Genomic DNA, 16,035 nt, shown 5'->3' with positions numbered 1-16,035 from the left:
TCCTGGGTAGGACGAAAGCTGCTCCCGACTCTGCTTGCTTCGGGGGCTTGGCCTTCCTCTGTTTCTTCATCATATTCAGCCTCTGAGAGGGAGGTGACGGGAGATGATTTTTCCATTTGTAAGCCGCCTTCCAACTGAAAGAAAAATGGAGGGGGCGAATGCCAAGCTTTTCACTTTGGTGGCCATTACAAACACAACTCTTCTCCTGTTGTCCAGCAGGGTACACTATTTTTCAAGGGAGCTATTTTTTTTTATACTGTCAGAGTTAGCCAAATTATTTTGTCATTGGAGAGTGTTTAAAAAAAAAAGAATGTATGTCAATATGACATCATGAATACTTACTTTCTCATAAGTTATGTGTTATGGCAATTGGTTAAAGTGCTGTTAAATTAATTAACAAACACAGGAACAAGTGATCTCTGCAAGGTCTTCCATTGACAGGGAAGAAAAAGCATAGTGCTTCAGAACTTGGGCTCTGGAGGCAGACTGCCTGGCTTCAAATTCTGACTCTGCTTCCTAATGCTGTGTTATGCTGAACAAGTTACTTAAATGCTTCTGTGCCTCCATTTCCTCATCTGCAACATGGGACTAACAGCAATAGCTTCCTCAGAGGGTTGTGAGGATTGCGTGAGATTTATGCACGTAGTGGCTAGCGTGGTGCTTGCTTTGTAGACAGTCCTCAAGTTACTGTTACAATCACTTGATTGGAAATCTTCTCTGCACTGGGCATTATATTGGCCGCTTCACCTCGTTTTATTCTCACAATAATTCTCTCAAGTACACTTTGTATTTCTGTTTTCCAGATTGAAAATTGAGGTTTAATTAGCTTGCTAAATTTGTACAGCTACTAAAAGAGAGTAATAGAAACTTCTGGAATCCACATTTTATTTGCATTTCTATAGTTCCATTATATCTTTTGGGATTGATATGGGACTAACTTCTGCATGACTAATTTCATTGTAATTAATTTTACACTAGAACTATTTAGCGAGGTGTGCCTATATTTTGAAGTTTAAAAGGCAAATGACATTTGAAGATACAATGTCCTAATTAACTTATATTCAAATTATGATAGAACATGTAAACCATTGAACTCTTATGTAAAAGAAAGCCTCAGAAGGTATGCCTCTATGTCAGTGGTTCTCAAAGTGTGGCCCTGGGACCAGCAGCATGGGCTGGAAACTTTTTAGAATTGCACATGCCGAACCTACTGAACCCGAAACTCTGTGGGTGGGGCCCAGCAACCTGGGTTTTAATAAGCCCTCTGAAGTTTGAAAACCACTTCTCTAGGTGAACAGCACACCATGGTGGGATGCCAGAGATATTGATGTAGTTCATAATATCTAGTCCCAAACTGGAAGTTACATATCACAGAGGGAGCATGTGGTGGTAATAGAAAAATACAAGTGGGGCTGTTATTTGATAATTGCCCTATAAATATTAAATATTCAAGACTGCGTACTCAATCTCTTCCATTCCTTGGATTTAGGGCTTCTAAGCAGGTGGTAACTATTACTTGCAAGCCTAGCCAGTTGAGCACAAAGGGCTGAGAGACCGAGGATGACTCTCTGCTCACCCTCAGCTTCTTGTGCCTGGGACACACAGAGCCAGGGGTCGGGAGGGCTAGGTTTTTTCTCAGTGTTTAGCAACGAGGAATCTTGAGCTAGAGGAGCTGACACTAAGATCATGGAGAGGGAGGCAAAGCACGAAGCAGTCATTACCCCTGCATCTCGTTCTTTCTTCAGGTAGACTTTAAACACGGAGTAGCAGACAAAACAATGGAGGCCAAAGGATATAGGAAGTAAATAGGGAAACTGCTGCCATATCCAGATTTAACTGTGGAAAAAATTAGACAAAAGCAGTTGTCATCTTAGAATCCATCATAGGCAATGAGGAAAAAACTGGCCATCGGCCAGACGTATTTGCTTAGACTTCAGCAAGGCAGATTTCGGAAAATTCAGAGAAAGAATAGGTACAAATGTATGGTATTAAAGACAAGTATTTTAAAATATCATTTAATGCCAAATGATCACAATGAGGAAAAGGCAGGAGAGGAACAAAACTATATCAGTGTCTTTGTGCTATAATTTGTCCAATTAATGCAATTTTACAGGGTTTTATATCAAGCACTGAAATGGCCAAATACCCAAGGAAACATGAAAAGAGCTGAAATTTGTAAATTATGCTAGGTGTAACAAAAGGTGTATAATTGCCCTGTGTTTTTGAAATTTATTAGGGGCAGTAATTTCCAAGAAAACAATCAGTTTCTATTTTACTTGCTCCTTTTCTGTCAAGAATTATCCTTCAACTGATAGACTGGTAGCAGATAACAGAAGCCAAGGATAGGCAAAGAGATTCTAATAGAATACCCAGCTAACCAAAATCCATTTGATTTTCATTCATCAAACATTCACGGAAAACATTTTTTTTTGTTCCAGCTCCTCTGTTAGGCCTGGTGGGGGAGTTCACACTGGGGAGAAAAAGAGACAAGTAGACAAATGTTTGTAGTGTTCTATGAGAGCAGTGATAATGGAGGCCTGTACCAAGGCTGGAAGATCACAGAGGGGAGTGCCCAGCTGCCTGGAGGAGTTTGGGGAAAGCACCCTAAATTGGGGGACGTTTGAGCCATGTCTTAAAGATGATTTGGAGTTAAGTTTGCCTTCTGGCTTACGTAAGACTACATCACAAGACAACTGGTAAATGAAGTAATTGAACTACTGTCCCTGATTTTGAAGGAAACATGCAGGGAGGGAGAGATGCTAGAAGTATGAAGTCTAGCAGTTAACTCTTCTACTCTTCAAAAAGAGTAGAAAGTTGCAGTATGTTAAGTTGGGTGTCCTGGAACAGACTCAGAGACGGTTGCATGTAGAAGACTTATTGGCGAGTGGTCTTGGGAGATACCCTCATATGAAAGCGAGGAAGGCAGAATTGGGCGGGAGAAGATGACCCACAATGCAGCTGTGACTGAGTCCCAAACTCTCGGGGAACTCTGCTTCTGGGATGATTCTTCAAGGTTGTGTTGAGGCAAAGGGGCATGTCTTTATGTCCCCCGCATCAGCTAATTACGGGCTCCTGGCTCCTCTGGGGCAGGGTATAATCTTGAGGGAGGCAATTCACTGTCGCCGAGGACAGTTCCTAGTGAGGGACACAGCTGTGAGCCAGTAGCAGTCTGGGTCCCAGTAACTGGAGGAGGTTGTGTTGGCCCTGAAGAGGACATCTAGGAGGAAAACCACATTATCCATGACAGATGGGTTCTGCAAACCCTAGACAGTTTAGGAACTTTGAAGTGGACTCTAAAATAAGGCATCAAAAAGTCTTCTGTGCTATCTAGAAGATGAAATAATGATTACTAGAACCCATCATGTGTTCAGAGAAATGACAGACATATAACTAGACTTAAGTGAGGCATTTGGCCAGGATTCTCATGAAATCTTTATGGGTATAAACACTATTGGATAACTGACTCTATAGCTGTGCCCATAGGGTGCTGATTAATTTATTTTGTGAATGCCTTAGAGCTTAATTCTCAGTATTGCCATACCTTCATATTCATCCATGTCTAGATGAAGATATATAGGCTATGCTCTCAATAGACTGAAATTATGGATCAAATCTAACAAGATGACATATGATAGGATATCACACTTGCTCCAAAAATCTTATTGCACAAGTATGAGAAGGGAGACTTGGCTTCACTGCAAATGGGAAAAACACGTAGGGATTTTGGTTAACAGCTCAATATGACTCAACAGTGTAATGAGATTCAACCCTGAGATTGTGTGCTTTGGGAAAATAAAATAATTATCAAATAGTGTTTTGAGTTAGCAGGCTATCAGTTTTTTCATGTTGTGGATTAACAGTGTTCAGATACTTCACTAAAAATGATCTTGCCATTTGCAACAATATGGATGGATCTAGAGGGTATAATGCTAAGTGAAATAAGTCAGTAAATACAGATACCATATGATTTCACTTGTAGGTGGAATTTAAGAAACAAATGAGCAAAGGAGATAAAAGAGCAAGAGAGAGAGGGAGAGAGGCAAACCAAGAAACAGACTCTTAATTTTAGTGAACAAACTGATGGTTACCAGAGGGCAGGTGGGTGGGAGATGGGTTAAATAGGTGACGGGGACTAAGGAGGGCACTTGTGATGAGCACGGGTGTCGTATGGAAGAGTTGAATCATTATATTGTCCATCTGAAACTAATATTACACTGTATGTTAACTGGAATTTGAATAATAACTTAAAAAGAAAACAGGCCAGTTTCCCCAAACCTTTTTGGTCTCAGGAGACCTTTACAATTTTTAAAATTACTGAGGACCCCACAAAGCTTTATTTATGTGGGTTATGCCTCTCAATATTTACTATATTAGAAATTAAAACTGAGAAATATAAAAAATGTTTATTAATGAATTAAAAAATCACGATGATAAACCCATGTGAGCATAAAATATTTTCAGGAAAAATCACTATATTTTCCCCAAAATATCAGTGAAAAGAGAGGTGTGGTTTACATTTTGGCAGATCTCTTGAATGTCTGTTTTAATAGACATCATTTAGACTCTCAAATCTGCGTCTGTGTTCACTCTGTTGTGATACATCGTTTTGGTTTAAGTACAGTCAGCATATGGAGAAACCCAGCCTCATACAGATCTCCAGTAGGAAATTGGAAGTGTTTTAATAGTCTCAGGAGGTAATTGTAGATATTCTTCTTTGATGCTGTACCCAAACTGGACAAGTAGTAGTTAAATGTTAGTGGCAGGCTGGAATCCAAAACCGTATCAATGAACTTACCATACTTTGTTACATTAAAATTCATGGGTCTGTCTTGTACTTTGAATGGATCTCTTACCGTGCATGTTTTTGTAACATCATGGCTTGGTCATTAGGAAAATACTGGTTCACCGCATTATGCAGAACTTCCAAATATTGGCCCAAAAAATGGCAAAATTTTAAAAAACTACATTCATTAATATCACTACCAATCTCATTAGAAAAGTCTTAAAATACTGGGGAGTGGTCAAGCTCACAGTCGCAGGTCTAAGTTTCATAAAACTCTGATTTTTGCTTGAAAGCTTGTATTTTATCATGGCAATAAACACCAGTTATTTTCTTTGAAATAACAAGCTCACTTCGTTCATTTCTGAGGAAATATCTGCCACATTCCCAAGTCTGAGTAACCAGTTTGTCTGTCACTCATTCTTTCAAGTGGAAATGGTGTTCCACGGAAAAAACAGCTAGTTCAGCGTGCCGCTCAATCTCTTGCACATCTGGAAATGCAGAAGTGTGTTTCATGCATTCTTCTGATTTTGTCACACAGGATATTAAAAAGACATGCTCTCGGGATTGATATTACATGGAAATAATAATGTGCACTGCTTCCTCACGGACATTCCTAGGTGAAGCTGGCTTGTTTGTTTTTAATGCTTGTGCAGGGCAGTGCAGGAGACAGGGACAGTGTGGTGCCACTGCCGTGATTGATGCTGAGATGTCAGCAGTTTACCCATCATTGCTTTGCAGCATCGGTGCCAATGTTAACACAATGAAAAAGGCAAATGTCTTCATTTTAGTATGAAAATAGTTTTGACCTCACAGACTCTCTACCTCCCAGACGAGTCTTGAAACCACTGTTGCTACAAGGGATATGGAACCAAGAAGTCTAACGGGTGGTGGTTCCTCTTCCGTCCCCAAGGTTTTTCTTTCCTCAGTTCGTGAAAAGGACAGTAAGGTGCTCTGCGCGGGAAGAGGGTGCGTGTATTTGCATAAGCAGACAGAGGACACAGAGCCAAAGCCTGGGACACATGCATCCGTCTATCTGCTTTTTTCCTAAGGTTAGAGCAGAGTAGATCCTTATAAAACAGCCAAGTTGCAATGAAATGATCTTAACGCCACCCTATTTATCATTAGGTAGTATTTTTTTTTTACAGAATAAAATTTAAGCCAAAATCAAAGTTGAGATGAAATAGTTTATTTTCTAAAAAAGGATTCAAATCAGGTTATAATAAAATACAAATACATTTGGGTGTGGAAACATGGGGGATAATGAAATACATAACTATTGGGATATTCTTATTAAAAATGAGAATGAAGAAAAATCAGAAACTGAGTGAAGGCGGTCTAGGAGAAGATGTTAATAGTGTTAATAGTGGTTATGGATAAGTCCTGGATGATTTAAAAATATGTATATATTTTTGCTTATCTCAATTGTCTGACTTCCAGCAATGAACAGATATTGCTTTTGTAGCAAGAATAATAGAAAAAAGGTTTATTTAAATTAAAAAAACGGAACTATTATTAACAGCAAACTATAATTGTACCAGAAACCCAGAGCCAGTTTGAGGTTACTGTAACTGAAAAATAATTTGACATTCCTGGGTTGAAAGAATTTTAATATTGCAGAATTTATTGTAAATGTTAATTAAAAAGCTAAGAGTTTGAGCTTTATGGAGTAGTTAGGAGAATTTTATATTGTGGCGTGTTGTGAATATAATACACTGGGACAAGGAAGAGGCCCGTTTCGTTGTTTCCTTACGTCTAGCACTCTCTGGGAGTAGAATCATTTCCTGACTCACAGTCACTTCTGACTGACAGAATCTGGCCTATTAAAACCGTATTTTTAACCTGTGTGCTTTCTTTGCTTGCCTTTCGTTGCCTGTGGATGATCAAGTCTGTGTAAGACTGCTCTCGAGCCGAGAGGGACCTCTGGAGCAGCGGCGACTTTTCCAGAAATGTCTGCAGTGCGTGTTGCGTAGAAGGCAGTGCAGAGAGAGAAGAGCCAAGTGCCAGTTGCATGACCTTGGCCCAGTCATTCGGCACCCCGAGTCTGGTTCCCTGTTAATGAAGGAAGGAAATTGAACTAGATTTTAGCTAAGGTTTTTTCCCCCAAAGATTTTCTCCAGATTCTGTCAAATGAGATTCTTGCTTGAATTTGAGGTTTTTTTCCCCCCAGCATCCCAGCCATGATGTTAGCAAGTTGAATGTCTGTGAAAATTTATTATTTTTGTGTTTTCAGATTTGCATATAAATTATTAATTTTAATACAGTACAGAAATGTACTCTGATCTTCATGGTGTTTATTTTTGCTTTTGAAGTACATTGATAACCTTTTCCTGTCAAACCCTGGAAGAATAAAATGTCAAGGTTGAAAATTAGATTGTATGATTGAATAACTATTGCTTATTTGGCTGCCTTTGATATCACGTTAACCTTCTGGGTTGCCAAATTCATAAGTGGCAGTAAAACACCTAGCCCCTAAGGTAATGACCTAGCTACTGCATGCTAATTGTGCATTTTTTTCCCCCTGAGAAATCTGATCGTCATCGTCCTGCCCAAATCCCGCTCGGAGTGCTATGGGGTAGACATTATTCTTTGTACTTTACAAAGATGAGAATTACAGTGTCAAGGTGACATGAGTAACTAGAACTTTAACAGTAGGCCCCAGTTTGCCTCAATATCCAGGAGAGTAAACGTGACTCTGAATATGCCATTTCAGTTGTCTTTATCTTCTGGTTCTTCTTGAAGTTTCATATAATACTAAAAGGCACATGCTTCTATCTTTGTAAAAATATATCCTTTATTGCTGTAAAATATATGTTAGTCTATTAAATAGAAAAATCCTTTAGAAGTGTCATATTTTAACTTACCAGTGGTCCAGGATTTATAGGCCCCAAAGGAACTCACTTTTCCACATCGTCCTGGTTTGAATTCCCTTGCTCACACCCCTTCGACTCTTCCACTTGACTCACCCGTACTGCTGGCTTCGGGGCTTGGCCCAGGTCCTGAGCAAGAAGAGGGGCTGAGGTGCCTTCGTGTGAATCCTCCCTGCATTTCTCCCTGTTTGACACCGTACTGCTGGGACTGGCCACGGGGGTCTTCCTTTCCCCATTACGTCTGTGCCATCTTCTCCCAGCCGGGGACATTTTGCTTGCAACACCCTGGCACCCAAACCCCTGGAGAAACGTGCAGGACAGTGTGTTGCTCTGGAATGCAGGCGAACTTCTTTGTTTATAAAAAGACTCACCGCAACTGTCTATATTTAAACATGTTTTCCTTGTTGAAATTCAATGAGAAAGAAAAGCTGGCTGGCCTAGAAAGAATGATGAAATAGTATTTCATAATAAAATAATTGTAATATTATTTGAAATAACTGAAATATTATTTCAATTATGAGTTGCACTGGAGACCTTAATAGAGTATCAGGTACTGTGTGCTGGCTTCTGGGCCCTTGAGGGTGTGGACATGAGAGGTGGGGAAGGAGAGCTGGGAGAACAGAAAGGAGATGTGTGTTGGAGGCACCCCAACTTGAAATTCTGTTTCTAAATCATCACTGCAAGGATAGCTTACCTTACGATGTCCTTCGCATACAATGCTATGGTAGAATAGAATCTGCCCACTTCTGTGAAAATGTTTTCCAAGTCCACAAACAGACAATATTCAAGTGAAACTTTAAAAAACAATCCATCTGTAAACTGAAGAGAAGGTGGAGAGAAGTCACACATGCTGGGGTTTCAATCCCTGTTCTAATGACTTGTGTGGACCTGGGCACGTTCTTCAAGCTCTGTAAGTTTCATTTCTGCATCCATAAAATGATGGTAAAAATACCTATTATTACCTCATAGAATTGTTATGAGGATTTAGTTACCTAATGGATATAAATGCATAAGCATGAACATTTAAGCAATAAATATTAACTTTTCTTGAGACAAACATAGTCTCGTGATCAAATGAAATCAGGGCAGGTAGAGATCTACACCCAGTCTTTATTTCAGAGCATAGCTTTTGATTCTGTGTTTTATGTCTCTTAAAATACATTGTAATTCAGCAGAGCTGTTTTCTGAAGGTGCTTAGAGAGGTAATCATTGTGTGTGAGTAAAAGATTTTCTCATGCTGTCCTCTTCTCCCTGGATGACACGATAAGATCAGTTTTCAGCCCCTCCGTGAACGTCACACACCCTGTTTTGGTGCTAACAAATTGTCGTTAGCCTTTTTCAAGCAATGTCAGCTGTACATGTCATTCGCTTATCGCTTTTCTCTTTTGGTTATTTTGTCCTTAAACAAAGAACATTAGTAAGCAAGAAATAGCCATTTTGTAAAAACTGCATAGCTAGACAGATTTGTGATCCTTATTAGGGTAATAATCCATCTGTTATGGAACTTGGATCAATTTGTAAATTAAATTGATTAATCTAGCAGGGGGGAAAAAAAAGGTCTTGACTTTTCCCACATAAGCATTTCCTCAAATGGTAGTCATCCTAAAAAGATTTGGGAAGACTCAGTTCTCTGGTATTCTTTCTTTCTCTGCTCAACTCAGAAGGAAGGCCAAACATCTTCTGAAAAGGGGAATGAGAGTAGAGTTCAGCTTTTGGATTCCTTGGGATCTGATTGTTCCTGGAACTTCCATATTTTTGACTGACTATAATGTTAAAACCTTCTGACGATGACCAGAATATTTCTAATACTCACTGATTAGTTTAGTAAATGTGTGACTGTGTTTGAATTATCTTCTGCAGTTAGTTTACTGTTATTTTCATCTTGTCTGATCAATAAAATCTTCTGATGATTTTCCTAACAATGTGTGATTGGAATAATAACTTCACATGTTGAAGAGTTTTGTGCTGCAGCTGAGACGCATGTAAATACAAGCTGCTTATTTGCAAGAAGCTTCCAGATTTGCAATATGATTGCTATGGAAACCACATAATGAAAACCTTATAACCATCTGTGTGGTTTGATGGATTTTACCGCATAGCTGAGCTGTTTTTGTTTACTGTTATTAAAATGTTGAATGGAATATATTAACCCGCAGACGTTGACTATTTGAGGTATTAATTAGTATTGTATAGTGACATTGTGACTCAACACCAAAATAAAATATGTTTAATAATAAACCTAAATAAAACAACATGTGTGTATATTTCTAATATATTGTGCAGGTGATTATTGCCTAGAATTTTCATTTGTCCTTATATATTTTTGGAGTGGTGTGGAGAGTTTTTCTCTGTTAGTAGATGAACATAGTAGGATTTATTTTCATGATTTTGAATCCATTTGTTCACTCCTTATTTATTGAACATCTCCCTTGTACCAGATTGTATTCAAGATTCAGTCTGAGTTTTTCCCCTTAAGATTAAAACACACACAGACACACACACACACCAAATTTGACTGTGTTTTCTTTTATATGGAAGCTGTTTGTATTGTTAGCCCGAGATAAAATGAGTTGTTCGAATACTGTTAAGAAAAACTGATGTATGAAATGCAGAAGGCTTTGACCTAAAAATAGGTTGGAAATGGAGAAAGGAGGTTTTTCAAATGAGTGTTTCCTCTTCTAAAATACTACTTGTTCAGAATCTCACATGGATTTCAATTTGGATACTTCTCAGTAAATATTGAAACTTAAGTAAACATTTTAATATCATTATTCTGGTAATTTAAGAATACATTGTGTACATTATAGGCACTTAAATTTTAGTAAAATAAGAATAAAGTCATAGTAATAAATTCTTCTAAGTTAATTGTTTACTTTGCCAAGAGTGGAGTTTTCCTTTTTTTTTTTTTTTAAAGATTTTATTTATTTATTTGACAGAGAGACAGCCAGCAAGAAAGGGAACACAAGCAGGGGGAGTGGGAGAGGAAGAAGCAGGCTCCCAGCGGAAGAGCCTGATGTGGGGCTCGATCCCATAACGCCGGGATTACGCCCTGAGCCGAAGGCAGATGCTTAACAACTGCGCCACCGAGGCGCCCCAAGAGTGGAGTTTTCCATTCAATTACTGTAATTAGTTTTTGTGATTATCTTGACACGAACTTTGGGTGGTGAGTCTACATCCAGTCGTGTCTTCTTAAGAGCCAAAATTCGTGCTCCCTATATTGTTGTGGTCATGGCCTTTGACTTGAGGGCAAGCGCCCTTCACTATTTTTGAATTTACTCCTTACTGTCAGATTTGTGACCCATTTGGAGGAGAGGGAGTGCTAGGAAAAGAGAAAGTGTGAAAAGTAAGGTAGGTTTTCTCCTTTAAAAAAAATTAACCATCTGTAGAATAAGTAGGTTGGACCAAATGACTGTAAATGTCCCTCATAGCTTCAAAATTTGTATGAAAACATCCTATTAACTCACATAATAACTAGTCCTTGTGGTTTGGTGTAAGTGAGATAACTTGTTGAAAAGGAAGAAGACAGGATTTAGTATTAGATTTTTATTAGGTCTTCCTGTATTAATTACTATTTGACTGAACCATATTAAATTGCCAACATTAGGGTCAACTTAATATGTATAAAGTGCCAAATATTTCCAGCTGTTCCTTTTTTTGGAGCTTTCATTATTTTGTTTGAATTGAGTTACAGAAATTCAAAACAGTTCTAGGTTTGTTTTATAAGTACAGTAACTCTCAAACCTGATTTAAATGTTGAATTTTATTAATCACCACTTCAAAGTTTGCGTGAGACTTCTAATTTTGCATCTGTACTCCTGACCTCTCTACCAAACTTTCCAGTTGCCTCTGGACATTCCCCCTGGGTTGCCTCACCAGTACATTAAATCTCTCACATCAGAGGGGCATCTGGGTGGCACAGTTGGTTAAGCTTCTGACTCTTGTTTTCAGCTCAGGTTATGATCTCAGGGTTGTGGGATGGAGTCCTGCGTTGGGCTCTGCGCTCAGTGGGGAGTCTGCTTGACATTCTCTCTCTCCCTCCACCCCTCCCTGCCTCAAAAAAATAAATTTAAATCTCTTACATCAGAAATACAGCTCCTGTGTTCCCTCAGCAATATAGCTTATCATCGCTATTCTTTTCTCAGGAATGATGTTCTCATTTCGCCGCTAACTAAGCTCAAACGATTGCTCTTCTTCCCTTAGCCTTCCACGTCCAGGCAGGCACAAAGTTTATCAAATTCGAGTTCCTTTCCCTCTCGTAACTGGCTCCTTTCCATTTCCTCTGCTGCTTCAGTTCAGGACTTCCTTCCCCTTTAGCCAGACTCTGAGTGGTCTCTCTCCCCACACCCTCCTTCAGGCTATCTGGGACAATGGGATCAGATGACCATTCCTTAAGCATAGTTTTTTGGTCCTGCCCTTTCTCTGCTCAGACTTCTTCTGGGCTCTTGTTGCCACCGAGTAAAAGGCTAAAGTCCATAGCCGGTGTTTATGGCCCTTCAACAGCTGGCCCAAACCACCAGCATTATCTCCCGTCCTGTTCTTCCCCTTTGAGTACTGCATTCTTTAGCCAAATGGGTATTACTGTGCTTTTTCTTTTGCTTAGGACTGTCCCTCTGTCTAGAAATTTCCTCCTTCCCATCTCTCTCTATTCAGATTTTCTCCATCCCTCAGAGCCTTCATGGTGTTCCCCCTTGGGTGGTTTCCTCTCTGCGATCCTTCCGAACCTTGTGCCTCCCATGTCAGGTTCTATGCTCCTTATCCCATTTTTCTTTAGACACTGTGTGTTCTGTCGCCTCTAGGCTGTCAGCTTCCTGAGGGCAGAAGCTCCCTACTGTCTTTGCCTCCCTGGCAGAACCTCTCTCTTACAGGTAGCTAATATCCAATGAAGATTTATTGGTTGAATTAATTAATAGTCATAATGGCTATATTTATACATTTTGAATATTTTACTTTAAAGTTTTTGATTTTTCTTGAAAGTATTCTTTCTGAACTCCATTTTTCTTGGGCATGCCATTTCGTTCATAGGTCCTGTCTTAAATATTTCTAAAGTGTATATAAATCCTTAGGTGAGGAAAACGGACATGTAATTAATGTTTCTTTAATGTAAAATAATTAAATATAGTCTATTGGCTCTGTTTAAAACTCTTCTCATTTAATCATCTCCTATTTCTTTCTTTGGGGGGAATGAATGTGATAGGGGAGTATGGAAATAACAAGCATAGGGCCCTGAATACGTTGCAGCACAAAGAACACCGACTCCATGATCACAGACCTGAGCTTGAATCACAAACAGTGGATGTTTCTTTACTTTTCTGAGTCTCAGTTTGCTCATCTGTAAAGGAGGATTTAAAACAGTCTGTGAAGCCTTAACATCTGCGATAGCTTGTGGCACATAGTGGATCCTCAGTAGCATTTGGGGGGAATTGCCTTGCAGGGTGAGGGTCCTTCTAGTCTTCTCCTGTGAAGATCAAGTGGGGACACATGAAGTATCTGATACTCAAGAAATGATTTGTAGGTTAACTGTATTTCATATCACACATTTTCCCTTGGCCCCACCAATGTTTTAGGGACTATGGTTTTCTCTGTGGTCCTCCTGCCACAGTGTAATGTGGGTCCGTCCATATAGTGCTGGGTGTTCCTTCCCCAGATTTCAGGGCCGGTCTGGATTTAGGAGTGTTCCAGATGTGTTTCTAGAAGTACTTGAAGCATGTGCAGCATTAGTACGTATCTTCAATTTTATCAAGCCAACTGGGAGGGTTGCTATTCAGAAATATCTAGAGGTTTGTTTGTTCAGCTTTCAGTTATTGAGAAAGGAATGTGAATGCTGAGTGGTTTCGTTCTTTGAGAGGGAATATTTATACATTCCAAACTTGTAGTTTTGCTCGTAAGATGGGGTGAGTACTGTGATTTCTGAGGACACCCTTCAGTGTGCCATCTCTCTTTGTTCACAGAAGAGGAAGAGGAGAACACTCCTGAGAAAGTGGAGGAGCAGAGGAAGATGAGTCAGGACAGTGTTCATCCCACCACAGGTAATGACTGGTGTGGCTTCCTGGGGAAGCTTCTTCTGGTTTGGTTCACTTTCCCTTCAGTCACTTTCCTACGGCTGGAACGATGTTTACACAACTCCCCGAAGTTGGCTGGTTCGATCTGGATATCTTATGGCCGATAAGCTGCTTAGTCCCATTTAGGATGCATGGAAACCACTTGAGAAGGATTTATAAAGTAAGCCAATTTATACAAGGTATTCCTTCCTGAATTACTTTGTAATGACTCAATTAGCTTTCATTTCTGCACAAAGGAGATTTAGTTGCATAAATTAGCTTATCATCATTGAGGAAGTGTCACTGCTAAAGGACAGTTTATAGATACAACATGCAGTTGCTGTCAAACCTATAAGAATGTAATATAGACATCTGTGTATACTTTGTGCTTGAGCAGAACAGACTTCTGCCATTCAGAGACTAACAGGGGACAACAAGTTGCCCAGGGGACTGGCAATGTAGACATCTCTGAAAAGGTCAACTTGACACAGGCTCTGACAATCGACCCACAGCTCTGTCTTCTTTGATAAAAATCAGATAAACTTAAGACCGCTAATTGATCTGCAGCCTGTTTAAATGTTGGCCATGCATATCTTCATTGCATATGATTAACACAGAAAGCAAATGAATTGGGTAAGAAATGCCAGAGTCCAGTGACAGCAGTTTAAAAATTGGAGAAGGCCACTGATGGCCTAGAAGGCTAGGAAGGATATTCCCCTTATCCATTTCCACTTGGCACATGGCCCCAAGTACTAATTATGACTGAGACTGGAAAAATAACTATACATGCTATGTACAAAATCACATGATATGGGCAACTTTTTTTTTTGGTGGTTGTTATTTCCAAATAGCAGGAGATAAACCATATCTGTAGTGCAAGCATGAGGTTAGCTTTGATAAACCAGCAATTACTTTACACGGGAAGAAGAGAGGGAATGCCTTCTTATCGGGCCTTTTACACCTCTTCACAGCCGCATGTCAGCTGGGGCAAGGTCTGCCATATCATCCCATGTCCTGCAAAGCGCTGGAGTTGAGGGTCACCTTCCCTTCTCTGATATGTTCATACATCACTCTTTCCAGCTGTCAGAGGCTGGGCGGACGGGAAATGTGTGTTCAGGAAGTAGCTTTCCCTAGTCCTTCCTACCGTGACACGTGGAAAGGAAACAGAGGCCTGATTTCCGGACCTGGACAGGAAGGCAGGAGCAGGTTGCTGCAGGAGGTTTTGGTTTGCTTTTTTCAGAAAGGAAGTGAGGACGATGTGAGCACCAGGGTCCCGTAAAATGCAGCTATAAAGCGCTAAGGCTGAGCGTAGCCTTGAGGACGCTACCGAGTAGTGTTTAAGGTTGCGTGTTTTATTATGTATGTAAAGCTTCTGCCAAAAGCCTGGAGGTTTTTGTTTTTCTAAATCGCGATGCGGGTGTAGAAGGTAGACACATACAGATATTCCTTCCACAAACATAAGCATTTTGGCTGAAAGCAATTGTATTTTTCAAAAACCCTTTTAGAGTAACTCTCTCCCAAATTTTTGCCTTTGAGGGAAAGAAGAAAAAAGTCAGTTTTTCTTCAAAGGAATGCAGTAAGTAGATTTAGCTTTCCATGCAATAGCCATAAAGCACTGCAATAATTCTTATCTTTAGTGACATGAAATTCTTTTCAAGCAACAGTTTTAATGCTTTTGCATCTCAGTGACCTTTGCTCTCTCTGGGCTGTCAAAGATGTAACACTAGAAGTTTGTTTGCTGTGCGGGGCAGTGAGTTGACAAGGGTATTGCTATCTTGCTGAGCATCACATGACGTGAACTTCTAACCTTACTCAAGAATGTTATATATTTTTCACATTGACCGATTTTACTTAAAAAGAGAGAAAAAATTCAGACGAATGTAAAATACGTAAACAAAAACATAATCTTGTATTTCTTATAAGTTCTTTCATGTTCAGGCTTACATGTCTTACATGTATTTATGATTTATACACAAAATAAAGATTCCATTTGATTTATTTGCTCGCTGTGGATTATGCTTATCTTTTTTTAAACCTCTAAGACCGCTCAGGAAGAGATTCTCCATTATCTTATTACTGAATGTTTCAGTCCTTGTCATCATATTTTCAAAATCTTTTGGTTTTTGCAAAAGTATCTCCGATGTTTAGCTTATATTTTCCTAACAGTTCTGTTACTGCCCAATGATCTGTTTTTGTATGTTTTCAAAAGCAGGAGCAAATGCATTGTTGAAATCCTTCACAGGCTGGCTAATTTAGAATGGCTGATTTTTCTTTCTTCCCCTTCTTTTTTAACCGTTCACGCCTCCCAGGACAAGAAATGTAATGAGGTGGGGTTTTTTTTTTTTAA

General features: G+C 39.5%; 1 protein-coding gene across 3 annotated transcripts in view; it reads left to right on the top strand.

Moving 5' to 3' along the window:
• Positions 1-16,035, top strand: part of SKAP2 (src kinase associated phosphoprotein 2) — a 164,648-nt gene that overhangs the window by 128,665 nt on the left and 19,948 nt on the right. For 2 of the 3 annotated variants that reach the window (XM_002912858.4, XM_011223525.3), the window contains exon 10: positions 13,599-13,676. In XM_002912858.4, the coding sequence (XP_002912904.1) occupies positions 13,599-13,676 (78 nt within the window). Of the gene's footprint in view, positions 1-6,668; positions 9,889-13,598; positions 13,677-16,035 lie in introns of those variants that run through there. The other variant, XM_034669517.1, reaches the window with a different exon arrangement.

This window comes from Ailuropoda melanoleuca, chromosome 1 (assembly GCF_002007445.2).
Source record: "Ailuropoda melanoleuca isolate Jingjing chromosome 1, ASM200744v2, whole genome shotgun sequence".
In the NCBI taxonomy this organism is placed as follows: domain Eukaryota; kingdom Metazoa; phylum Chordata; class Mammalia; order Carnivora; family Ursidae; genus Ailuropoda; species Ailuropoda melanoleuca.
Note: the sequence above shows the minus strand (reverse complement) of the source record. Positions and strands in the feature narration are given on the sequence as shown.